This window comes from Sminthopsis crassicaudata, chromosome 5, assembly GCF_048593235.1.
Source record: "Sminthopsis crassicaudata isolate SCR6 chromosome 5, ASM4859323v1, whole genome shotgun sequence".
In the NCBI taxonomy this organism is placed as follows: domain Eukaryota; kingdom Metazoa; phylum Chordata; class Mammalia; order Dasyuromorphia; family Dasyuridae; genus Sminthopsis; species Sminthopsis crassicaudata.
This window is the reverse complement of record NC_133621.1, coordinates 192901584-192928942: the sequence shown is the minus strand read 5'-3', so window position 1 is coordinate 192928942 and position 27359 is coordinate 192901584. Positions and strand designations below refer to the sequence as shown.

Below are 27359 nucleotides of genomic sequence, written 5' to 3'. Positions count from 1 at the left end.
TTTTTACTTCTCTAATTGCTACTGCTATTCTTTTGAGATTACTTTCCATTTGTGGGGTATCTTGTATATACATAGTTATTTTCAACCTGATTGTATTGTTAGGTGAGCTTTTTGAAGTTTTTTCTCTTTCCTTTTATTTCTAGGGCCTTATTGAATGCTTGACTATTAGTAATAGCTTGTTGACTGATCAAATTGTTCTTCTTTAATTATTCCTTGTCTTTTGTCCCATCCCCATTTTTCCTTCTCTCCTAACTCACAGATATACATCAAAAATAAACATTTATTAAGCACCTATTTTGTTACATAGGAACTTTGTAGCCAGGAAAATTTGGATTCAAATACTGCCTCTATCTGGCACATGGTAGTGGTTTAACTTTAGAATTTTTATAACCTTTCAGTGCTCCAGGAAAATCTGTAACACTGTTAAAAACTAATAATCACTTTTGTTGGAGTTGGTATGCCAGGAGTTCCCTCAGGGAAGAAATAATACCTAATATAACCTATTCCTTCTAATATATTATTATTTTTCTAATATAACCTATTATATAAGTAGTTCAAAGTTTGTTCAATATGTAGTTGAATATATTAGACCTCTTTCTGATATGTTCAATTATATGCAATCTAACATATTCAATACACTGTGCTAGGTGTTTGGGGCACTCACTTTACTCTTGTTTACTTCTTTTTAACCCAGGGTTAAGAGCAGAGAAATATCAAGAAGAAGCTATTTGTAGGTGACAAAATGCTACCATTAAGTAATCTTTTTTACTTCCTTAGAGGAGAGAGGGAAAAAGGAAGAGTCTTGTTTTTTGTTTTTTTAAGATACACTATTTATTACTGGTTTGTTTTCATTTTATTGTGAAGAGATAGAAAGGGAAAAAGAGAGAAGATTCTTTGGCCTAAATAGTTTGCTGTCTAATGGAGAAGTTTAGATACTTAGCATAGGAATAAAAACATACAGCAGAAACCTGTAAACAGCCTAACAACAACTGTAACTATGCAAAATAATCTACTCTTGTTTATATTTATGTGTGGAATTTAATTGAATTTTTTTTTATCCCAAGTTTTATTTCCCTCCCTTGTCTAGGAGGCCCTCCCTCTTTGACAAGTATTTAATTTTAAGGTGAAACTAAGTTACAATTATATTAAATTTAATATTATATTTAAGGACAACATAAGTGTAAAAATCTAGTGATAAAATGAATATAATAGATCCCAATTTATTGATTTTCCTAATTCAGTTATAAATTACTTTTTGGATTAACTGCTGTTTATATGTGTAAAACTGAAAATTCATTAATTCTGCACATTTTATACACTAAATTTCTGAGATTAATGCTTTATGCCACTCTCTGGCATATCCAAGAATCCTACTCAGGGCATTCTAACTGTCCTTTATATTTCTTTTAAATTTGTCTCTGTCAGTCCCTAATCAGGCTGAGAGTCTAATTTGAGTGGGGAGGCTATCTTTCCCATTGCTTTCAGGACTCTGAATAACCTCTTAGGGTTAGAAAAAAAAGTAGAAGATACTTATGACTTCTAAGTCATAATAAGAACAACTGCATATAAAAGGGGGACTTTAAAAAACCTTTACCAAAAGCAATGAATCTTCTAATGTGAATAAATACATTTAAATTTATCTTTTAAAGTTTGAAGTCATATTGGATTTTCTTAAAGTTAATGTAGTGTAATGCACAAGGTCTGTTAAAAAAATGATTGTACATTTATCTTCAAATTTGAACACATTGGACTAGCATTTGTAGATTCTTTGGAAATGATAGTAAGAGTGGATCCATTTAATTAAAAATCAATTTGAGCTATAGAAAGGAAAATTGCCTTTCACTGTTAAATTTTTAATCACTGATATGCAGTCAATCCTTGGAAGTTTGGTATTTATGTAATTAAGAAATTAATGACTTTTCCAGCTAAAATCCTCCGTCCCAAATACTATTTTTATTTGAAATTAGGAATTTTTCAAAGGACTTGTACAGGGCATGAAAATTAGATAAGTGTTTAATAAATGCTTATTGACATGATGACAGGATTGCATTTCAATGGAAAAATAAAATTTATGTAACTGAAAAATAATTTTTTTGATAATAGGAATAAGAAACCAGTCAATTACTCACAGTCTTTGGACTCAGATTATGATGGTAAGTGCAGCTTCCTATTTTCTTATTTAGAGTTGCAAGTTACTGCATTTTCCCCTCAGTATTTGCAGAATGTCCATTTTCTGTATATCTACTCCTTTGTGCTATCATTAGATAAATATGGAATGATAATAACTCACTTTTATATAGTTTTCAAAATATTTCATTACATTTTTGAGAACTAAATGATACAAGTGTTTTTATAATTTTTTTTTAAATTTTTTTTTATATTAGGGATTTGCCTATAGTCTAAGTGGCAAGACTGGGACATAAATCCATGTTTTCTGACTTAACATCATTGCTTTTTCTGCTATACCATATTATAACCTTCAAATAGGATAAGTTATGCATTGTTAAATTGGTTCATTTGACATGAACAAAGTCACGTGGTAAGTAGCTCTTTTGGTTCAGTTTAGTTAGGGTAAGATATTTTACCTAAGCCAAAATATTTTACTCTAAAGATATAAAGTATTTTATAGTTCTGAGTAATCATTCAGCCAGATGCAAAGCTAATAACTTGGCTTTGAATAAGTATGTGGATAATCTAAGGATTAAGGATATGTTAAGGGCCTGCATAATGAATTGGATCAAAGAAAAATAAGGTATATGATCCGGGATCACAAAGAGCTTTTTTGTCTATTTTAAGACATAAGACTAATATACATATTAAACACTTGAAAAAATATATAGCATTATAGAGTTAAGTGCTAACATTATAAATTATATAAGGAGTTCTTCAGTAGCTATCAGTTATCCCACAACTGAGGAATGTTAGAATAAATTAGGAAGTTGTTTCTGTGTTAAGGCAAGAGAATTGAAGAAGCATACCTTAATCACCAGGACTTTTCTGAAATTGTCCAAACATGCATAATCTCCTCTGAATTCATCTTATTTTTCTGCTCTGTCCAGTTCTCCTGTTTTGTTTTGTTTTTTTTTTCTTACTTTCCCATTTTTTTTAAAATATAGTTTTTATTTACCAGATATATGCATGGGTAATTTTACAGCATTGACAATTGCCAAATCTTTTGTTCTAATTCCCCCCCCCCCATGGTAGGTTGACTAATACATGTTAAATATGTTAAAGTATAAATTAAATACAACATCTATATATACATGTCCAAACAGTTGTTTTGCTGTACAAAAAGAATCGGACTTTGAAATAGTGTACAATTAGCCTGTGAAGGAAATCCAAAATGCAGACAGACAAAAATAGGGGTGTTGGGAATTCTATATAGTGGTTCATAGTCATCTCCTAAAGTTCTTTTCCTGGGTGTAACTGGTTGAGTTCATTACTCCTCTATTGGAACTGATTTGGTTCATCTCATTGTTGAAGAACAACAATTCCATCAGAATCGATCATCATATAGTATCATTGTTTGAAGTATATAATGCTCTCTTGGTCCTGTTCATTTCACTCAGCATCAGTTCATGTATTACTTTTACCTTTTTTATAAAAACTCTTAACTCACTATGATGGACTGCCCCTCTTACTTAAGGAGGAGTCCCAGGTTGAAAAACCTTATAATCACTATTGGCTTTCCTGGCCTGGAGTTTGGGAGAGAGGTCAGATAAGGAGATTGAGTCCAAATCCATATGATTCAGCAGTGTGATAAAATGGTCAAAAAAGGAAGTGTAATCTTCGTTTGGACTGAGAGGCACATTATACAGAACAGGAAGAACATAATCATTCTTCCTTTGTTGTGGTCAGATCACACCTGATTTCTTATGTTTAGTTATAGGCACCCATGACATATTAAGATAGATAAGCTGGAAAGTGCCCAGAGAAGAGCAAGTCAACCATGGCAATCACTGACATTTACCCAAATTCATAAAGCTTTTTAAGTGCTTTAGATGCATGATCTCATGTGAGTCTCAGTAACAATCCTGTGAGATAGATATTATCAATAGTATTTCTATTTTACAGATGAGGAAATTGAGGACCAGAAAAGTTAAGTGCCAGTAGCCAGTAAGTTTAAGAGGTGAGATTTGAACCTAGACCTTTCTGATTATGAGATCAGTATTATACATTATATAACCCTATATCTCATGAGAGTAAATTACTTTAAGTGATACCTCCTTAGGGACCCTGGCATGTTTAACCAGGCAAGTAGCTGCAGGGAAACTAAGATCCCTACCTTCAAATCTTTGAAGAATAGACATATGGAAGAGGGCCTAGTTGTGGATTCTGAGAATGCTATGTAGCACTCTGTAAAGCAAGGGCATTATACTAGGTGATTTCAGTTTTCAAGCTTGTGAGGTTATAAACAATTTCCTAACAGAGCTATCCAGAACACAAATGGACTGACTTTGAAAGTAGTAGGTTTTCCTGTGCTAAAAGTCTTCAAGCAAAGGCTTGTATATATTTATATATATAGTGAAGAGAATTCTTGTTCAGATAGACTTTGTAGTGTGACCCAGGGGTCCTTTTCAATCCTAAAAATCTGAGCTTCTGTTAAATCTTAAGATAGGTCCTCTAAATTAATGGGAAAAAATGCAAAGAAAGGTGGCCTAACAAACCTAAAATTATACTGTAAAGCTGTGGTCATCAGAACCATATGGCACTGGCTGAGAAAGAGAATAGTGGATCAGTGTAATAGGTTAAGTTCATAAGACACAATAGTCAATGACTATAGTAATCCAGTGTTTGATAAATGCAAAGACTCCAGCTTCTGGGAAGAGAACTCACTAGTTGACAAAAATTGCTGAGAAAATTGGAGTATCGTATGGCAGAAACTGGTCATTGATCAACATCTAACACCCTATACTAAGATAAGGTTATGATTTAGACATAGTGATATTATAAGCAAATTAGGAGAATAAGGGGATAGTCTTCTCTTTCAGATCTATGGAGAAGGAATGAATTTATGGCCAAAAGACTAGAGAACATTATAAAATACAAAATGGATAATTTTGATTAAATTTAAAAGATTTTGTACTAACAAAACCAATGCAGCCAAGATTAGAAGGGAAGCAGAAAGCTAAGAAACAGTTTTTACATCCTGTGTTTCTGATAAAGGCTTCATTTCTAAAATATATATAAGAGAATTGAATCAAATTTCTAAGAATACAAGGTATTCCCCAATTGATAAATGGTCAAAGGATATGAACAGACAATTTTCAGACAATGAAATAAAAACCATTTCTAGTCATAGGAAAAAATACTCTAAATCCCTATTGATAGAGAAATGCAAATTAAGACAACTCCAAGGTACCACTTCACACTTCTCAATTGGCTAAAATGACAGGAAAAGATGATAAATGTTGGAGGGGATGTGGGAAAACTGGAACACTGATGCATTGTGACTGGAGTTGAGATTTGATTCAACCATTCTGGAGAGCAATTTCTAACTATTTGTAACTAAAAGAACCATCAAACTGTGCATACCTTTTGATCCAGTAGTGTCTCTACTGGATCTCTACCCCAAAGAGATCATAAAAAAGGGGAAAGGATCCACATTACAAAAATTTTGGTAGTAGCCCTTTTTGTAGTGGCAAGGAACTGAGAATTGAGTGGATTCATCAGTTGAGGAATGGTTGAATAAGTTACTATATATGAATGTAATGAAATACAATTGTTCCATAAGAAATGACAAGCAGGCTGATTTCAGAAAAGCCTGGAGAGATTTCTGTTAACTGATGCTAAGTGAAGTGAGTAAAACCAAGAGAACATTGTACACAGCAACAACAAGGTTATGTGATGGATTTGGCTCTTTTTAACAATGATGTAATTCAAGCAATTCCAGTAGATCTGTGATGGAAAGAGCCATCTGTGTCCAGAAAGAGAACTATGAAGAATAAATATGGATCAAAGAATAGTATTTTCACCTTTTTGTTGTTTGCTTGGGTTTTTTTTTTTTTTCTTTCTTTCTCGTTTTTCCCTTTCACTTTTTGATCTGATTTTTCTTGTGCAGCATGATTAATTTGGAAATATGTTTAGAAGAATTGCACATGTTTAACCTATATTGGATTGCTTGCTGTCTATGGGAGGGAAAAATTTGTAGCACAAGTTTTTGCAAAGTTGAATGTTGAAAACTATCTTTGCATGTATTTGAAATAAATAAAAAGCTATTAAACAGAATGATCCTCTATTTTCTTTCTTCATCATCTTATGGGAAGGTAAAAGTACTACCCTGTTTTTCTCTATATAATTTATTTCTGCTATTTTTTTTTTTTTTTTTTACATATTAGAAACCCCCAGATATTTTTCACACAAATTATTCTCTAGCCATAGGAAGATACTCTAAGAATCTAGTGTTGAAGTTAGGAAGTTGAAATAAACATTCTTTGATGGTTGATGGTTAACTTTCAATGTGATGAACCTTTTTGACACAGACCTTTATAAATTGTCCCAGTGGATCTTCAAAAGATTACTTAAATGCATTGTTTTTTCTTTGGGCTCTTGAATACTAGTATAATTGGCACTGCAGAGTTATATAGGTATTGGAATCATGAAAAAGTTGCTATGAACTGGCACAATTGCGACACAATGAAATTGTTTGAATAATAATTCTAAAAATATGTACTTCAAAATATTTAAACTGCTAAAAGAATATCTTTATTATTCAATCAAGAAAATTTGATGAGTTTTGTTTTTTCTTTCCTTCCTCCTATGCACTTTAAGATGATGATGATTTTGCTCCTTGGACAGCAGCTTCAAACAAAAAATCAAAAATACCAAAGGAAACAAAACGAGAAAAACAAGAGAAACCAAAATCAAGAAACAGTCATAAAGAAGAGTCTCCACTCCAAGTGAAAATACCTAGTAAAAGGTAAGCGGTGCAATATGAATGAAATAGTTTTGAATATGAAATAAATTAAGCAGCATGCAGTGATCTGAGGCTCAGGTGTAGTGAAGAGAGTGCTGGACATGGAGTCTGGAACATCTCTGTTCCAATCCTGCCTCAGACTCTTACTGGCTGTATGACCGTGGGCAAGGCATAGAAACTTTCTAGTGTCACTGTCATCTGTTAAATGAGAAGGCTGGACTTGATGGTGTCTAGGGATTTTCTAGTTTAAATTCTATGATTCTGGGATTCCATCAAAAAATCCCATGGTATTTCTTAAGATTTCTTAGTTTACTGATTGCTCTGTTGCCTTTTTTCCAATATATATCTAAATAATGTTTTTGAACTTTTTCTCCTGATAATCCACTGGGAAGTATATCAAAATTTAAAAAAGGAATCTCAAAGACTCTCTAAACAATCTTTTTTTTTTTTTTTTTTTTTTTAGCATTCCAGCACTTACTTATTCAACCTCTGTTTGAACTACCCATTGAAGGGAAACTTACTAACTACTCCACTTTCTACCTCAAATCCCTATCCTCATTGTATGACAGCTAATTGATGATGGATAGCTCGGTTGTTTCCTTATATCAAGTCTAAATATGTCTCTATGTAATTCCTACCCATTAACATCTCCTAATTCCACACTCTGAAGTCAAAAAAACAAAAACAAAAAACAGGTTTTATTTCTTTTATAAACAAACCTTCAAATATTTTAAGGTTTTCTCTGGTAAGTCTTTTCTTTTCTTTTCTTTTTTTCTTTTCTTTTTTTTTTTTTTTTTTTTTTTTTAAGTTTCCTGGCTAACTTCCCCACTATTTTCAGACAACTGTCATACAACATTGATTTCATTCCTCTTCCCTAGAAATGTTCTTGTTTCCTAAAATATACACAGGACTTCATGTTGTGCTCCTGATATGACCTGATCAGGATAAGTTGTAGTAGAGCTGTTACTTCCTGGGACACTTTGTCTCTCAATAAAGATGCAAGCTCTTGGGACTACTGTATGACTCACTGATTTTGCCTTCCAGTCAAACTTCCAAACCCTTTGCACAGGAACTTTTTTTAGCCATGGTTACCCCTATATTCTTGAAAATTGTTGAAAGACAATTATAGAATTTTACATTTTTTTCACCTTGCTACATTACAGCAAATTGAGATTGATTTAGTTCCATGCCATTGATTCATCATGTTAGTTGTACTTTCAAGCTTCATGTCAAATGCAAATTTGATAAGCACACCTCAGTGCCTTTATCCTAATCATTGATAGGATTATCCTAATCATATTTTATAGATAGGACCAAGCTCAGATCCCTTTAGACACTCTTAAAGATTTCCCTTCTAACCGCCACCTTTTTGTTAATTTTTTTGGGTTATTGTTGAACCAGTGCAAATCTATCTCCTTGTAATATCCATCCCATATTTCTCTATCTTCTCCTGCAATATATGGGATTAGTTAGCAGTAATATCCTTACAGTGGGAAGTTGTTATGTCTATCAGTTTGTGGGCCTAGAGTACAGTATCCTTCCTAAATTGAAACAAATCATGAAAATCCAACAACAGTTTACTGCAATTATCTTAAGGCCACTATTCTTAAAGAGCATCTTCACATCTGTGCTCTAGTTGCTAGAATGTTTACTTTTTAATCTCCTAAGGACTAAAGTAGAGTGTGGAGAGAGACCTCCATAGCTAGAAGCATCACCAGAAGTAGAGAGGCTGAATAGGACTCAACCTTCCTCTGTCTTTTGTTATTTCAACCAGAATTTTGACTTCAATTATGTAAGAAAAGCTTTATGAAACAACTCCCTTTGTAAGTGCAGATCAGCACTGTGAATTTATAGGCTTACAGGCTTGCCTCAGACACTGATAGGTTAAATAGCTTACCTAGGGTCACAGAACCAATAGGAATCAGAGGCAAGACTTGAATCAAAATCTTCTTGACTCCAAAGTCAAGTCTCTACTATACCATGCTGCTTTTTAGTTTTATGTATTTAAAACTGTCTTTTAAAAAAATATCTGTTATGATCACTTCCATCCCCTATTTGTCCAATAAGTCTCTCCCTTCGATTTATGTCTTGATTTGTTTTTTATAATGTGACCTTTTACATATATATATTATATACCTATTTAGATTTTATTATGGTATTATGAGTTAAATTTTCTTGGACTAAACCTAATTTTTGACAAACTGTTTTCAAAATTTTCCAAGTAGTTCTTAGGAAATGGGGAGGAATCAATATGATTGTAGTTTGTGCTCTTGGGTTTAGGCTACCTACAGCTATCACGAGGGCAGAAATCATTGTGGAGAGGGAGCTTACTTTCATTTTCACCATAAGCAACAGCTACTGACCAACCGCCACCAATAAGTAGATAAGTTAAGTAGTAATACCTACAGATCACTGGTATGCTTCTACACTATCCTTTGTAGCTGTTACCTATGGAAATAACTCCATGTGTCTCCACCAGTTGCCCCTAGCTGCCAGTCACAGAGCAAGAAAGCCAGTCTTGCTGAACAGGAGGATACCCTGAAAGGGAACCAGGAGGCAAAAAATCAAATCATGATCACCAGCCCTCCTCAGCATAATGGAAACAGTCTATGACTGAATCCAAGAGCCCTAGGTCAGCTTCTTCCATCTCAGTGCACTTAGTCCTTATCTTAGGAAACAAATCCTGTAGAGATTTAAATGCTTCTCAGGGGTAGGTACAACCACAACTTCTGAAGACCTGTTTAAAAAAATGAAAATGGAAGTCACAGAGATAGTTGGGAGAGATTTTTTTGTTTTGTTTTAACAAAGGATACCATTTATAAAAAAATAATTTTGATTGCATTAAAGGAAAAAGCAGCATGGTAGAAAGAGCCAGCCTCTGAGACAGGAATAATTTGGTTCTGGTCAAGCTTGTGTGTTCTTGGGACACTTAACTTCTTACTTTTAACTGTGTTGCAATTTTCTATGTATTTTTGCGTTTCCAGTAGAAAAGTAAAATCTTTTGAAACTTTCTCACTGATAACTCTATGATGTTTCAGGGACTAGGTTTGTGTTTTAGGCTATATTTCTATTTTAAAATGAGAAAACTTAAAACTAAGACTAAATATTTATTTGGTCAAATGAAAGGCAGCATTTAGAGCTGACTTCAAAGCCAGGAAGATTGGGATTCGGTATTCCAATTGGAATATATTCTGATCTTGTGTAAGTCATTGAATCTTGGGCAAATCTCTTAAGACTTGCAGAGAAACATCTATGAAGTCACAACTCAGGGCCAAAAATAAATGGGCTAAACAGGAATAATGATGATTTTGCATTTGTACATAATAGTTTATTCTTTGTGTTGCCTGCTTTCACTTCTGTCTGTCTCAATGTGCCTGTTATTAAAAAAAAATTGATACCTTTTTTTTTTCACATTAGTTTTCTGATATATCCTTTCCTCTTTATCTCTCCATTCTCCTTGTAGCTTTTCTATTTCATTCCTCTACTGTTGCTTTCTTCTGTTCAGTCTGGTTTTTTGGTAGCCCTTCTGCTTGTAAGGCTCAGCTGTCAATCCCATCTCATCCACTTTTCTTCCAGTAAATCATCCCCACTATCATATCTCTTTATTGTTAATCCTTTCCCTTTTTACTGACATTTTCCTTCTTGCCTACAAATGTGCTCAGATCTCCTTTCTTAAAAAAAGTCTTCATTTGCTCCTACCTTTCCCTGTGGGGTATAGGAGTGTTCAGGAAACTAGTACCCCGTACACCAGAGGTACTCTTCAGTGCAGATCAGCACATCCTTTTCAGAGCTGCTTTGCATTTTTTGGTTCCAGTTGCCACCATGCTCTTAGCTGTGGCTCCAAAAAGCTGTAGCATACCCAGAAGCCTCTCCCAGATAGACTGTTTTGGCAGATGGCTTAAACTAGCACAAGGGTAACTGGGGCCTCAAACCTATCAAGTAATTAGGAAGGGTTCCATCAGCAAAATAGGCAGATGTGAAGTTTGTTCCAATAACCATGAAAGTTATTGTAGAGTGTTAGAGCTTGGTTAGACATTGAACATGCCTAAATCATATGTTTCATCCCAAGTCATCACTAGTTGTCTTGATTTTTATCTTGCCATTGGGCTTTTGGTAGCTTTGGAAGAGAGTAAGGCTGATGATGTCACACAACTCTGCCATACTCAAATCCAATTTGTATGCAAGATAAAAGATATTACTCATACCACTTTATCATTTTTACCTCTTTGAAATCCTGCAATGATGGGCAAATAATGAAGAGCAAACATGGACACACTGGGAGCTGTAGTCACCCCCCTGCACACAGGTGGTCCCGACCATGGCCTGAAGCAGCCCTCTGATAACTGAGCAGTCTTTTTTTTTTTTTTTTTTTCTGCTGAGGCAATTGGGGTTAAGTGACTTGCCCAGGGTCACACAGCTAGGAAGTGTTAAGTGTCTGAGGCCAGATTTGAACTCAGGTCCTCCTGACTTCAGGGCTGGTGCTGTATCCACTGCACCACCTAGCTGCCCCATGAGCAGTCTCTTTTTAAAGAACTATACTGCTCACCTCCTGGCATGAAGAAGAGGCTAGAAATAGTGCCTTAAAAATCACTTTACCGGACTTGGCTTTTTTCAACAGGGAGGTGATTTAAGGCAATTCCAATAGGCTTGTGATATAAAGTACCGTTTGTGTCCAGAGAAAGAACTAGGGAGGCTGAATGTGGATCAAAGCATGGTATTTTCACCTTTTTGTTGTTGCTTGCTTGTTTTGTTTTGTTTTGTCTCATTTTTTCCCCTCTTTTGAGCTGATTTTTCTTGCACAGCATAACGAATCTGGAAATTTGTTTAAAAGAATTGCATATGTTTAACCTAGATTGAATTTCTTGCTTTCTAAGGGAGGAGGAAGGGGAACAGGAAGAAAAATTTAGAACACGAGGTTTTGCAAAGGTGCATGTTAAAAACTATCTTTGCATGTATTTGGAAAAATAAAAAGCTATTAAAAATTGCTTGATCTAACCTACCTTTGAAAAATTGTACAAAGATTTTTATGAAGATGATTTCACTCACCATTTGTACATGGAACCTACATACAGTTATGGACAGCAACAGATCCACCAGCCTTGAAAGACAAGCAACTCCTTCAATGAAATAACTTAGCAAATATCACATAAAAATAGCAGCCTTGATTGTAACAAAGCTGGCAAATAAAGACCAATTTACTAAAGTCAGAGCTGGATACATGTTGTTTCAATGTGGCTGCAGTGATGGGGAGTGAAACTGGTGTAGGTTTTACAATCAAATCTAGTTTTGTCAGCAAGCTTGTATAACCCCAAAATAGTAAACAGCAGGTTTATGACAACCACCATCAGTGTGTATGCTCCCACCTTGAGAAACACTGATAAGGTCAAAGAAAAATTTTATGAAGACCTGGAAAACCTCATTGTCAGTGTGCTAAAAGAGGACAAGCTTGTAATTTTAGGTGACTAATTTTTGTTTAATTAAAGCTTTTTATTGTCAAAATATATGTATGAATAATTTTCAACATTTACACTGGGTGACTATTTAAAGCCAAAGAAGGCATAGCCTATCAGACATGTCAGGGAGTCTTTGAGAGGAATGGAAGAACATTGATGTTTCAGTGTTCACTTACTGAAGATATCTGTCTCATGATCTTCTCATCATTAGCACTCTTTTCTATTTAGCTAATTAGCTAAATGAAATAAAACTTCATGGATGTACTCTTGAAATAAACTTTGACATTTAACAGCCAATGTCATTGTAAGGAAAATAGAATGTGAGAGTGATGAACTGATCATAGATTTGTCCTGTCCAAGAAACATTTTCATTCACCAGAGGTGGTAGTCCCAAGGCAAGCCAACAACCAGAAGGCTTAATGTCAACAGTGTAAATGTTTATTGCTAATTTGGAGGGAAAAGCAAAGGCAACACATAATTGGCAAGAATGGAATAAATAATTGGACACCTTTTAAGATCTGGTGTACAGCACTATATTTATTCATGTGGGCCAGAATATTCACAAACATCAAGATTGATTTGTTTAAAATTATGGGGAAATTTAGAAGGTATTAGATAAAAAAATAAGAACTTCACAGTTACCAGCAGATTAGTTTGTCTGGCTCTGAGAAGGTATTGTTTAAATTCATCAGAAATAAAGTGTAAGTGAAGCTTAGAGATATCCAGGATTCTTGGATCAGTAAAAAGGCAGATGAAATTCAATTTTGCTCAGATAGTAACAAACCAAAGCATTTTTATGAAGACCTGAAAGCTATTCATAAGCCATAGACCTATGGTGCTTATCACCTACTCCCTGCTGATGGAGCCACAATGATAAGTGATAAGGACATGATCCTGGAGAAGTGGATTAAGCACTTCCAAAGCATTCTCAACAGAATCATCAACCAATGCTGAAGTTATTGACCATTTACCTCAGGTTGAAATTGATCTTTCTCTAGCCAAACTGCCAAGTGAAGAAGAGGTTTTGAATACCATTAAGCTTCTCTTTTATGGTAACGTATCTGCTGCTGATTCTATTTTAGTTAAGATTTTCAAGTCAGGGAGTTCACTGCTCATACAAAAGCTAACTAGAATTTTCCAGTTTATATGGCAAGAAGAGGTTTTCCCTCAAGATTTCAAAGATGCCTCCATTGTTCATCTGCATAAAGGCAAAAGAAAGATGTTTGTTGTCCTGTGCTGGCAAGATTCTTGATCAAGTCCTTGATAAACTGATCCTTCAACCTGGACAATGGTCATCTACCTAAAAGCCAGTGTGGCTTCAGAAAAGACTGAGGAACAATTAATGTGATATTTGCTGCCCAACAACTTCAGGAGAAATACTGGAAGCAGAATAGAAGTTCTGTCTCATTAATAATTCATCTGTCTCATTAATAAGCCCTTTGATTCTGTCTGTTATGGAAACTTGTGGAAGATTGTGGCAAAATTTGCCTGGAATATCATACATCTGTTCAATAGTGGCATGCTTGTAAGAAAAGTATGGGAGAAAAGAAATATGCCTGTGAAACCTGGACAATATATCAACACCATGCCATAAAACTGAATCATTTCCATTTGAATTGTCTAAGGATGAGTCTGGACGTTATCAGAACCTGACATCCTTTTTTTTAAAAATAGTATTTTATTTTTCAAATACATGCCAAGCTAGTTTTCAACATTTACCTCTGCAAAAACTTGTGTTTCAATTTTCTTTTCTCCCTTTCTCTCCTCTTCCCCCTTCCCCAAGACAGCGAGCCATACGATAAGAGGTTAAATGTGTGCATTTCTTCTAAATGTATTTCCATATCCATCGTGCTGCGCAAGAAAAATCAGGGGAAAAGCTACAAGAAAAACAACAAGGAGCAAATAACCACCAAAAAAAGGTGAAAATACTATCCTTTGATCAACATTTAGTGGCTCTGCTCACTTCACTCAGCATCAGTTCTGAGGTCTTTTCTTAAGCTGAACTGCCAAGCATTCAAACTACTTCAGGGAGCACAACTCCAGCGGACTGGTCACGTTGCTCAGATGCCACAAATGTATGTTTGCTTAAAAGACTGTTTTGTGGAGAATTCATACAAGACAAGCACTCACACAAAGGTCAGAAAAAAGAAATGCAAGGTCTCTCTGAAGACCTTTAATCAACTGTGAGACACGGGAGATTGTGACATAGGATTACCCAGCATGAGATGCCTGCTTCAAAGATAATGCTGTGTTTTATGAACAAAGCAGTTCTTCAGTAGCTCAAAGTAGACATGAGATGTGCAAAGTTTGAAACAGCTCTTCTCCAAATGTTTATATAGACTCTGTGTCCAACTTCTGAGAGAGTCTTTTGAGCTAGCATTGGTTGGATCAGCTATAGTTGGATACACTGTACCTTGACCTCAGTATAGTGATGCCATTTTGGTCCTCTTCAAGCACAAAGGACAAGCAGTCAACCCATCTTCCTCTATAGCTGTGGTGCCTTTCTCCCTTACTCAGCTGAACTTCTTATAAAGAATTCTTGTACTTGGCATTTCCTCTTCCTCTCCTCTCTTCCTAACCCTCTGAAATCTGCCTTCTTACCACATCATCCTTTTTCCAAAGTTACCAGTGCTTGCTTAATTGCCAGACCTGGCTTTTTCTCAGTCTTCTTGACTCTGAGAATCACTTTGTCTAGATATTCTTTCCTTTTTGAGGTATACTTGCGTCTTGGTTTCCTCAGTTTTAAAAATGAGAGGTTTGGTTAGATGGTTTCTGAGATCTCTTCTCACTCACCTTTATGAATATATGATCCTCTGACTTTACCAATTCATCTGTCTTTCAGTGCTTCTCTGTATTCATCATACTCATTTTTTTTGCAGTGTGATATATTCCTACACCACAATTTGTCATTCTCCAATCAAAATGGATTAATTTGTTTCTAGTTCTCTACTATTACAAGGATTTTGATACAAATGGGACTTTTTTTTTTTTTTTTTTTATTACTGACCTTGTAGTCCACTATGGATTCTCTGGATCATAGATAAGGACATTTTTTTAAAAAAAATTTATTGAACTGAATACAAAATAAGAAAAAAACAGAATAGAAAAAAGAAAGAAAAAGAAAAACAGAACAGAACATTTTCATGTTCATGGGAGCAACTTCTGGGAGAATTCAAAATATATAACAATAATTTTCCATTTTAGGAAAGTATATATAATATAGAAGAAATTATATTCATGAGTGTCCATCTTTTCTTTACTTCCTTTTAGGTTATTCTTTTGTTCTCTGCCAAGCACGATTTATTCTTTTTCCTCCTTTCATACTCCCCACCTTCCTCAAATAGACTATAGTTAGCACAGACACATACACATATACACACACAATCACACATACAGACCCACACATACATACATGTATTTATATGCACACATGTATAGACCTACATGCATATATATTCAATGTACTCAGACATATATATATATATGCATTTACATGTAAATATGCATCTAAAACAATAAGAATGTGGCTGATATAATGTAGATTTCTCTCTTGATTCAGTCTTTAATTTTGAATTTGAAGGGAGTTACTAGCCTTTTTTTTCCCTAGTAAATTCTACTCTTGATCCTTGTAGTGTTTGTGTATATCTCTTATTTCCTATTTCTTATAACTTTTCTACCTTAATTCTGCTCCTTAACTTGTCTTTACTTAACCTCCCTCCATCCATGGATCCCTCCCTTATCTTTTTCCCCTATCCTTTTTTTCCCTTTTTATTCCATTTCCATTAATCTAGACACCTGATTCCACTCCAGTTAATCTAAACACTCTTTTTGTACCCCCCACCTTATCTTATGTTATCCTTTCTCTCCTTTCCCATTAATTTACACAACTTGTCCCATTCCCATTACTCTACAAATTCTTCAATATCTTCACCTTATCCTATTTTCCCTCCTTTCCTCCCCACTTATTTCTTTATAGATTTTGGAGGGGGTAATACCCTTCGTGGGTATATGTAGTGTTGCCTATTTAGTCCACTCCCAAATGAGTAAGTTTTCAATATTATGAGCCCTCCTCCCTCTAATACTTTTGTGTCTGTTCTTCTTCTGTACCTCATTTGTATAACATTATTACTGTTATCTTTTCCTAGACACTTTTGCTTTTTAAAGTCAGATCATACTGAACTCTGTCCCAGTTTTTCTTTTCACCTACTCAATTGCTAATGTCAATCTTTATTATATGGTATACATTTCCATGTAAAAAACATAAAACAGTTTATCCATGTTAAGTTGCTTACAATTAATCTTTTATATTAACTTTTGTATATTAAATTTTCTATTAAGTTGGGTTTAGTTAAAAATAAGTCCTAAAAATCTATAAGTCCATTGAATGTCCATTTTTTTTTTTCATTCAATATTATTGATAATTTTGCTGGATATGTTTTTGACTGCAAGCCTAGTTCTTTTGATTACCAGTATGTATGATCCCAACACCTATAGTCTTTTATTTTGGCTGCTAAGTCCTGTACAATTCTAATTTGAATATTTTTTTCTTGTTTTTTGCAATTTTTTTTTCTTTGATCTGGAAGTTTTAAAATTTGACAATAATATATTCCTATGTATTTTTCTCAAAGGATCTCTCTTAATAATCAGTGGATTTTTGTTTGTTTCTACTTTCCCCTCATGTTCTATCACTCCAGGACATTTTTCTTGATTATTTCTTGCATTGTTGTGTCAAGGCTCTTTTTTTGGTCATAGCTTTCAAGGTAGTCCAGTTATTTTTATATTTTCTCTTCTTGATCTATTCTCTAGATCTTTTGTTTTTCTTATAAAATGTTTCACATTCTGTTCTATTTCTTCATTTTCTGTACTCTATTTTGTTTTTTCTTGGTCTTTTGTAGCTTCACTGGCTTCCCCTTTGTCCAGTTCTAATTTTCAAAGAGTTATTTTCATCCTTTAAACTCTGTCTCCTTTTCTAATTGGATAACTTATTTTCATTATCTTTTTGTTTCTGTTTTTAAATATTTTTTAGTTTTTCCTCGGTGTCTCATTTGTGTTTTAAATTTTTTTTTTTTTTTTTTTTGAGTTCTTTTATAAATTTTCTCTGGACATGGACACAGAGCCATTAAGAAGAAGTTTGTTTTTTTTTTTTTTTTTAAATAACTTCCATGTCCTCCTCTAAGATGAACGTGGGTCTGCCCTATTCCCATAGTAAGTTTCTATGGTTAGGTTCTTCTTTGTTGGTTCATTTCTTATTTTTATTTTTTAATGAAAAGCACTAGTGTAAGAAATTCTTAATTGGGGAGTAGGAGGGAGTTGGAGATGGTGCTTCTGTCTTCACTTCAGCTCTTTCCTCTGACCTAGAGCTCTAAACCAAGAGTTCCACCCTCCAACAAGTGCTGGAAGCTAGTAGAGTCTCTTTCCCACTGATTCTGCACTTTTGGTATTCTGGCTACTTTTTTTGCACAGGGCCATGTCTCTTCAGCACAGCTAGGTCTGGCATTGCAGATCAGTGGAGAGTCCTTCAATCTTCCCAGAATCAGACCCTAACTCTCCACACAGTCTTGGAGGTAAGGGTTCCTGTGGTTCCTGCTGAAGTTCCAGTTAAACCTAGTAGCCCCAGGGGTCCCCATTTAGTGTTTCTGAAGAGCTAGTTTGGAGATGTTTATATGTCACTTGGATAAATCCCTGGCCTGGGGTCTTTAGTTTGGATCTTCTTGAGTTGTCCCTAGAAAACTCCTGTTCTGCCCCAACTCTTCTTTATGTTTCACCAATCTTTTCTTATCCTGAGTCCTGAATTTATTCTGTTTGTAGGGAAAATCTGGAGAGCTTGAAATTTACTGATCCACTTCATCATCTTCCCAAAATCCTTCCTATGGATATTATTTTAATAATTTTTTCTAGCACTATTTTAGCATTATTTTCCAGTTTACAACATCACTAACAGTATATTAATGTGCCTGTATTTAAGTTCTCTTGCTATTCCTTCTTTTTGTTAGCTCTACCAAATAGGATAAAGTATGAGATAAAATCTTGTTTTTTTTCTGATATTTCTCTTATTCTTAGTGACTTGGAGTGATTTTTCTTACAGTTTTTAATTGTAATTCTTCTTTTGAGAACTCTTTGTTCAATCACCTAACCTGTAGTCATTTATATTAGTTTTATATATATATATCTTTATATATATATATATATACGTATATATATATATATATATATATATATACGTATATATATATATATATATATATACACACATATATCTTATTAGAGCGTTATTAGATATTTGATATAATTTACATTTTAAAAATTGTACTATCAAAATACAGTTGGCTAAAAATTAGTTTTTTCAAAAATTGTAAAAGTAACAGTCAATGAAAACCATTTTAAGAAAAGCTCACAGCTGTGCTTTTTAGTTGAAATGACTAAGAAGTATAATAATTATTGTTATTTGCATGTCTATATTTTAGGATGGCCTTGGATGACAAGCTTTATAAGAGAGATTTAGAAGTTGCATTAGCATTATCAGTGAAGGAACCTTCTGTAGCCACTACTGATATGCAGAAATTTCAAGGTAAAGATTATTTTATACATATATATGGTGGACAGGCAGCATAGTGTAGAGAATGGAATGATGGGCTGGGTATCAGAAATCTTTCTTGTTGACACTAATGTATGATTCTGGGCAAATTTACCTCTCTGTGCTTAATGTAACTCTCCAGGGCTTTTCTGCTAAGTCATAAATATGTTGAATGTATTGGTGCCAGGCCATGATTGAAATCATGGGTCTTTTAAATTTGCTATATGTTTAAAATCAATTCCTTATTGCTTTCTTAGTTAGATAAGAACCATGACTGTTGATCTGACGATGTTATAGATTGGACTTTTAAGTTTATGTGAGCTTGTGGAATAGCATTTTGCAGAGTGGTCTTCTGGATTTTGCTACTTTCAGAAGGCCAAGTAATCTTTATTGCTTATTCCTTCGTATTTTGTCCCAGAAGAGAATCCTAATCACCTAGTTCTTGAAATGATAATGATAACTAATATTTGTATAATGCCTTAAAGTTTACAAAGCACAATGCATTGGCTATATCAATATGGTCCTCATAACAAATCTATTAAGTAGATGCTATTAAAACTCCCATTTTACAGATGAGGAAACCAAGGCTGAGAGGGATTAAGTGATTTACCCAGGTTCACACAGATGTGTGTCTGAATCAAGATTCGAATTCAGATCTTACTGAAATTGAAGTCCAATGCTATATGCACAGTACCATTTCATCTACTTCAGATTACTTTCTAATATAATACTGAGAATTTTTCCACCTCAAATTAAGTGAATATGAACAATCTTTTTCTTATATTTTTCTTTCCTGGGCACCTACATTCCCTACACTTTACTCTGCCAAGTCTAGATTTGTTTAATTTGTGTTTTTTAAGAATATTGATAAGTTTATTTGGGTGGCATATTCAATAACTATTATGTATGATATTTACATAGCAATTTAAAGTTTACAAAACATTTTACATATTTTCTAATATGAGAATCACAAAAGCCTTAGGAGATAGGTTCTACACGAATTGTTATCCCCATTTTGCAGATGAGGAAACTGAGACTCAGAGGTGAAGTGACTGGTCCAAGGTAACAACTAGTAAGTATAAACAGAAGGATGTGAAGCTAAGTCTCTCCTGGCTCAAGTTCAGTATTTTTTGCAATATACTATTCTACCTGTCTTTGGTAGGCTCAAATGGTTTATGAATTCAGGATTCATAAATTATATCTTTATTTTCTAGCAATGTTGCAGCAAGTGGTACAAGTAGTAAATAGTCTGGATTGATTGTAATCTTTACTGCTTTAAAAGACTAATCACAATTTTTATTTATTTGTTGGCTTTTAAGTTCTGCTCATTTGGAATTTTTTTGTGCTGATTCAGGTATTTTCATATAAGTAAATATAATTAAAATTGGGTAGCTTTATTTTTTAGTAATTCTTTAATTGTCAGTAGTCAAGGTAGAAACATAATAAAGAATGCCATTCTATTTACTATATCCACAGTTAAGAAATAACTTAATTACCTCTTGTAGGAGATTAGGATGAATAAAGAATTTTCTTAGCTGATCTGTTTCTTAGATTAAAATGTATTGTGGGAATAATTAGTAAAATTTGGAATCAAAATTTATTAAATAGGAGTATTCTAGAAGCATAGGTTTTTCTATAGTTTAATTTCGTTTTTAAAAATTTAATTGATTTAATTTACTTTAATCTTGATCTTTCAAAATTTGAGTGCTAGCTTCCCCATATGGTGTGAACATGAAAGTTTCTTTTTATTCTCTCTTTCTAGATGTTGAAAAATGTGATACTGCTGAATCGGAAAAAGTGAATATTTCTTCTCACCTCTCTAATTGCAGTATAGATGGTGTTTGCTTCAGTAAGTTTGGGGTAGATCTTTTTTTTTTTTTTTTTTCATCAATAGGGCTTCTCATCAACTGCAGCTAATTTGTTCATAGGAAATAATGAAAAGTAATCAGTTTATTTTGGGCATTGCTAAAAATGCAAATATTTACCTAATTGATTAGAATAAATACACCACAAACTTGTTTCCATTAATTTTTGTTATTTTTAGATTTAAATAAGATTACTGAAGAAGATGATTCTCATGATAGTCAGAGACCAAGAAAAGCTGCATCCAAAGCTATGATACAACAGAGGAAGTTACTTAGTGAAAATAGTGAAGATGATAATGTTACTGACTCTGAGCCAGACTTTACAAGTAAGTAATATCTTCTTTTAAAACTAACTCTGAGAGTTACTGTGTATGCTACAGTGATTCATGAAAATACTTCACTGACAAGACCAGCAATTTGTGCTTATTTACAAATATGAAAAAGTAAAGAAGGCAAAATGTGGTGGAACTTCAGGCAGACTTTTAAGGGATCACAGAACAAAAACATTTTCTCTTTTTCTTGCTTATTAATGCATTTGGTTTTGTCTTGTTAAAGACCTAAGTGTTTTGTAAAATAAAATTTTGTGCCATACTTGAAGAGGAGGAATGAGGAAAGGAATATCATCTGAAGGAAGAGATGGACTCTGAGACTCCAAGTCTTTTAACTGTTGTTTGTACATAGTTATGTGTTGTCACCCACATTAGATTGAGCTCCTTGAGAACAGGTGCTCCATACACTGTCTAGTACAAATTTGATTTAGCTAAGGAATGCATTTCAGCAATAGGGAATAGTGAGGACAAAGACAAGGGAGATGGATTTTCATGAGTGAGGATATAAAGAGGAGACTAGTTTGGATGGGTCATAGGGAGAAGGGCAAATGATGCCCAGTGAGTTTGGAAAGATCTATTGGGGCCAAGTTATATAGGGATTTAAAAACTAAACAAGAATTTTATGTTTTAATCATAGACAAGATGGGAAGCTACTGGAGTTCATTGAGTAGGGAAATTATATAGTCAGTTCTCTTAAAGAAAGTTACTATTCAGGAAATACTTTAGAATGTTGAGAAATTTGAGACAGGAAAGCCTAGTAGGAAACTTAACAGTTTCCTTGGTTACTTGGTTACTATAGTAACCAAAAAATGTAGTGAGGACCTGAACCAAGGTGACATCTGTGTGAATGAAAAGAAAGGCTAGAATGGGAAGAGATCTTGCCAGGGTAGAAATGGAAGGGTTTGGCAACTGAAGGGATCTTGGGGAGTTTGATATCAATAATGTCAAGAGTATGAACTTGAGAGAGTGAAATGATGGTGACTCCTTCAGTACAAAGAAGGAATTTTGGAAGAAAGGGTACACAGGGAAAGATAATGATTTCAAGTTTAGATACATTGAAGATTATATCCAGTTTGAAATGTCCAAAATACACTGAATAAAAAACTGGACTCTCTGGTCATTATAATCCATGTTCAAGACACACTTCAGACACATAAGTCACTTTATTTTATTTGTTTGTTTTACTGAGATAATTGGGGTTAAGTGACTTGCCCAGGGTCACACAGCTAGGAAATATTAAATGTCTGAGGCCAGATTTGAACTCGGGTCTTCCTGATTTCATGGCCAGTATTCTATCCACTGTGCCATCAGGCTTCCCTAGTCACTTTCTTAAAAAAACAAGCAACTCTGTAAGAGTCTATATTGCAAAACAAATTGCTGATCTCTGGGGATAGAGGATTCCTGTCCTGTTTCTTTTGAATAAAGTAGACTTAGTCAGATTCCTAGTTCAGTCATAGATTTTATCCCTCCCTCCAAATTTCACTGAAAGACTTAAAGCAATGTCTTCCTTTCCCCAAACTTTTGGTTTGTCCCAAAGAGTTTGGTTTTGTCCAAGCAATATTAATTGTAGTCATGGATGCAAACCACTAACCACCTTTGCCTAATTACTATGCAGCATAATAACCATTATGTCTATGATTATTACTATACAGATTGTATAGCAGTGAACTCTGTTCATCCATGTTGTCTAGTCATCTGTTCACAATTAAAAACAAAACAAAACTGAAATATAGTTTAGCACATAACAATCATGTACTTTTTAGACAGCCTTTGACTAGCCAACATATCTTCAGGTATTTAGAAAAAATCTTTTGTTCTGCTCAGGCTTGGGATTTGAGGATTGTCAGATTTACCTAAACAACAACAACAAAACCAGAGGATTTTGTCACTTATGGCCACAATATAGAATTCAACTAAATTTCTAGAGAGACTTCTCTATTTCAAATTTTCTGTTATTCTGTGCCATACACGTATTAGTAAAAGAGTTCTGTGTTTTGATAACAATACTTGAACTAGATCTGAGGGGTTAGTTGATTGTTTGAATGATACAATGCTGTAATTTTCTTCCATGTAACAGGTGAATTAGGGCAGACTTAATAAGTGTTTCTATTTTCTTTGTATATGATGTTTTTATGCTTATTATCTCTCAGACACAAGGAAATACATCCACCATCTGAATTTTCAAGTGACTAAAACTCTCAAATGTGTTCTTTTCTTCCAAGATGAGACTGAAATTGATAGATGTCCTGTTAAAACTTTTCATAATAAAAAAAAATTAGAAAATTCATCTAAACCCAAAGTGAAAAATCTTATTGATTTAAAAAGTTTTTATTTTTAAAAGATTAATAAAAATCCATTTTCTTTCTCCCATTCCCCCCCCCATCAAAAAGAAATAAAAACTTTGTAACAAATATGTATAGTTGAGCAAAATAAATTCCCAATTTGTTCATGTCCAAAAAAAATGTCTCAGAGTGTAGCTACAGACTTTTTTTTCAGATTGGTATCATGTTTTTATAGTTCTCTGGAATCATAGTTGGTCATTTCTTTGATTACATTTGATAAGACTTTCAAAGTTGTTTATCTTTATATAATTTTCTTTATCTTTTTATACATTATTTCCTGTCTCTGTACCTAATTATTTTTTCCTTTGATTCAGGTGAAAGTGATTCTAATTTCAGTGAAAGTGAAGGGGAAGATGAAGATTTTACTACAAAGAAAAATAAAGCCAAAGAAAATAAAAAGAGAAGTACTAAGATCAAAACCCCAGTGGAAAAGAAAGAGAAGAAAGCTTCTAAGACCTCTCATAGTTTGGGTAAGCTTGATTTGAAGCATTGAGCTTTACCAAAAAAGTATATTTTGATTGCTCTGTTGATTCTCTTTTAAAATTATCCCCATTCTAATTATTTTGGAAATGCATGTTTTTGGTTAAAAATACTTTTACAAAAGTGACTACAGTTTGATTCATTAAAATTCAATTATGCTACCTTTTGATAGCTGCTTTTTCTTCTCCTGAAAATATATAACCTTTTGTGTAAAAGGCAATTAGAAATTACTTCTTCCCATTTTCACCATTGAAACTACTTTAAGGTTATCCACTTATTTTTTAAATACTTGGGGAATTAAGACTTCATGAAGGAGCTATTACTTAAACTGTGCCTCTGTGACATTGGAATTATTATAATTCCTTATGAATTGTTTGAAAAATAATTGTGTGATCTTTAAAGTATAAAAATAAATTTGGCTTATTTTTGCCCCCACCCCCCTTTTTTTTTTCCAAACAAGTAGCTTCAGTGATTTCTCATCCAGCACCTGTTGAATCAAAACCAGCATCAAAAGAAGCTTTTCTATCTTCAGAGCTTGCTAGGAAGCCATTACAAACTTTAAGCCCTTTAACTGAATCTAAGAGGCCCAGATGGGTCCCACCAGGTAAGGAATTTTTATTTATTATATATATATATATCTATATATATATATATAGATTTTTTTCTCTATATATAATTATAGTGCCTTGAGAAATTAGTAACTGCATTTATCTATTTAGTTAACAGCTTGTCTTCAGAATTTGGCTGTGAAACTTAAGGGATATTTAGTAGTTTATCTAACTTCAACAGAAAGAACAATGGACCTGGAGCAAGAAGTCCTAGAATTTAGAACCAGCTATGTTTCTTATGTACCTGAATGGTTTTAGATGCTTAGCTTTTCGGGGGGTCAGCTTCTTCTTGCTGGGATTGGAGAGGACACTATAGTGTGAAAAATTACCTATACCATCATACTGTTGATATATTTTTAGATTTGCTTGATTGTTTTGTTTTTTTTCCCCTCTCATTGGTCAGTCTCTTCTACTCCTAAAATCTTATAGTTTCTGTGGAAGAATTGTAAGCCTATTAGGGAAGAAGAAAAAAAAAAAAAACAGGAAAAGAAGGATTTACTCACTATTCTAATTAATCAGCATTTACTCATTACCTCCTGTGTGCTAACCCTTGTTCTAGATGCTGGGGAGGAATGGTTAACATAGGTTAACAATCAAATAATCTCTACCCTCAAGGACAATCAGATCCTTTTTGAGCTGCAACATATAGATACAGTATATGAATATGTATAGAATAAATACAAAGTAAATACAAGGGTATTTAGGGATGAAGGCATTAGCAGTTAAGGGGATCAGGATTGGCTTCATATAGAATAAAGTGTTTAAGTTGAATTTTAAAAAGAAGTAAGGGTTTCTTCTGAGGTGCAGATAAGAAGAGAGGGCAATGTAGGCCCAGGTGACAGCCACTGACACAGAAACAGAAAATGGAAGGACAGCAAGACTCCACTCAAGTTCAGGAAGGGGGAATAATCTGTAGTGAAAAGAGTCTGGTGGGAGCCAGATTACAGAAAACTTTAAAAGTTAAATAGAATAAATTAGCTATAATCTAATGAAGTAAAAAATAGATTCTGGTCCACCAGACATCCCAAAACTGAGAATTTCAAGTTGGCCATTATTTCATCTTTCACTGGATCTAGAAAATGTTGATGTCACTACAGGATTTGAAGGTTGTTTGAAGATAAAGCTGATTTGCTGGATTTTCCTTTTGAAGTCCATGTATGTTCATGTAATTTGTTGTCTCTCCTATTCTCTTGTACTTTATTTTAAAATGATCCCATTCATACTTTGAATAGCCATGGATATAAATTAGGAAACTTAATAATTTTTGCTATTTTTGCCCTGTAATTAAGTATTTGAAAAGATGACTTAGATAATTCCTGAAATATATGGCACATTTCCTTTTATCCTCATCAGGAAGCAGCAGCAGCAACAGCAGCAACCGACTTGGAGGAGTTTCTGTCAAGTCTCCCAGTCATAGCCTCAGACTTGGCCTGTCCAGACTTGCGAGAGTTAAACCTCTCCACCCAACTGCCAGTAGTAGCTGAAAATGGTGGTCTCGATAATCTTTAATAGACGAATTCTAGTTTTGAAAGATTGTTCTTATTTGAAAAGGATAATGATAATCTAAATACAGTTCCTTTCAATTTCATGCAGAAATTCTTAAATTCTAAAAACTTGTTGCCAGTCTCTTCATGATTCTGAAGAGAAGTTTGCAAAGAGCAGTCTTCTAATCATTTCCTTGTAAAGAAAGCATATTTAATTTATAATAATAAGTAAAGTGATATGAGTTTTGGAAGTTCTAAATGTATGATGTAATGTTGTAACAGTTGTATACTTGTAGACAATTATGACTTAGCATAATTTACGTCAAGGTATTTTTGTAGAGTTTATTGGGAAAGTGAAAATTATAATTATACTTTTCTATCTTCATGTAACATATCTCACACAAGCTAATTAAGCTACATCATCTGTTTTATTGTAAGGAGGTTTCATATTTTAATAAGCAAAATATTTTTGATAATAAAATGTAACTTTCACGTTTTTAAGTAGTTGTGGAATTGTGACATAGCTCAAATTGCAATTGTGTATAATGTATAAATAAATTTTCATGACAATTTATGAAGTTTTAATATTGTCAAGCCCCTTCTAGAGAAAACATGAATAAATATGAAAGTAGTGATTTTGTGGGGTTATCTTTTCCATGAAATACTTCTCTTGATACCAATATCTACCAGTCATTTTAATATTTTACTTATTGTAATAAATTCTTTAGTCTTCATTCAACAGACATTTTTAAAGAGTTCATTCTGTCCCATACACTAAGCCTCAGGATATAAAAAAGTACAAAAATAGCCCAAGGAACTGATAATTTAATAGGGGAGGTAATTAGTAAATAGGTATATTACAAGATATGTAATCAGTAAGAACTCATTAAGTGCTAGTGCTTAGCACAATGGGCTTATACAAAGAAGGGAAAAAATATGGTTCCTATCCCCAAGGAGCTTATATTCTAATAGAGACAACATGTGGGTAATAGTATATATAATGTATACAGTGTAAATGAAAGATTATCTCAGGAAAAGCCCTTAGTAAGTGTGTGGGCATTGGTGAGGAATACGAGGAAATGCTTCTTGTAGAAAGTGGGATCTAGATGGAATCTTGAAAGAAATCAAGAGGCAGAAATGTAAAAGGAGAATATTCTAAGTATGGGGGATTGCCAGTGCAGTGCACAAAGATATATGCTGAAGTCTAGTGTGTGAGGAACAGCAAGAAATCTGGTGCAGTTTGATTCAAGTGTAAAGACTAGAAACATAGGAGGAAATCAGGTCCTGAGGATTTTTAAATGTTATTTA

The 27359-nt window shown here is 33.7% G+C and overlaps 2 protein-coding genes across 3 annotated transcripts in view; one reads left to right on the top strand and one right to left on the bottom strand.

Moving 5' to 3' along the window:
* RAD51AP1 (RAD51 associated protein 1) overlaps positions 1 to 26684 on the top strand; it is a 29209-nt gene extending 2525 nt beyond the window's left edge. Inside the window, exons 2-9 of one of the 2 annotated variants that reach the window (XM_074269231.1) lie at positions 2104 to 2153; positions 6772 to 6919; positions 18834 to 18937; positions 20706 to 20792; positions 20988 to 21134; positions 23794 to 23949; positions 24423 to 24563; positions 25921 to 26684. In XM_074269231.1, the coding sequence (XP_074125332.1) occupies positions 2104 to 2153; positions 6772 to 6919; positions 18834 to 18937; positions 20706 to 20792; positions 20988 to 21134; positions 23794 to 23949; positions 24423 to 24563; positions 25921 to 26051 (964 nt within the window). In that variant the 3' untranslated portion in view covers positions 26052 to 26684. Of the gene's footprint in view, positions 1 to 2103; positions 2154 to 6771; positions 6920 to 18833; positions 18938 to 20705; positions 20793 to 20987; positions 21135 to 23793; positions 23950 to 24419; positions 24564 to 25920 lie in introns of both variants that reach the window. The other variant, XM_074269230.1, reaches the window with a different exon arrangement.
* Positions 1 to 27359, bottom strand: part of FERRY3 (FERRY endosomal RAB5 effector complex subunit 3) — an 86163-nt gene that overhangs the window by 50244 nt on the left and 8560 nt on the right. The gene's annotated exons all lie outside the window — the stretch shown is intronic.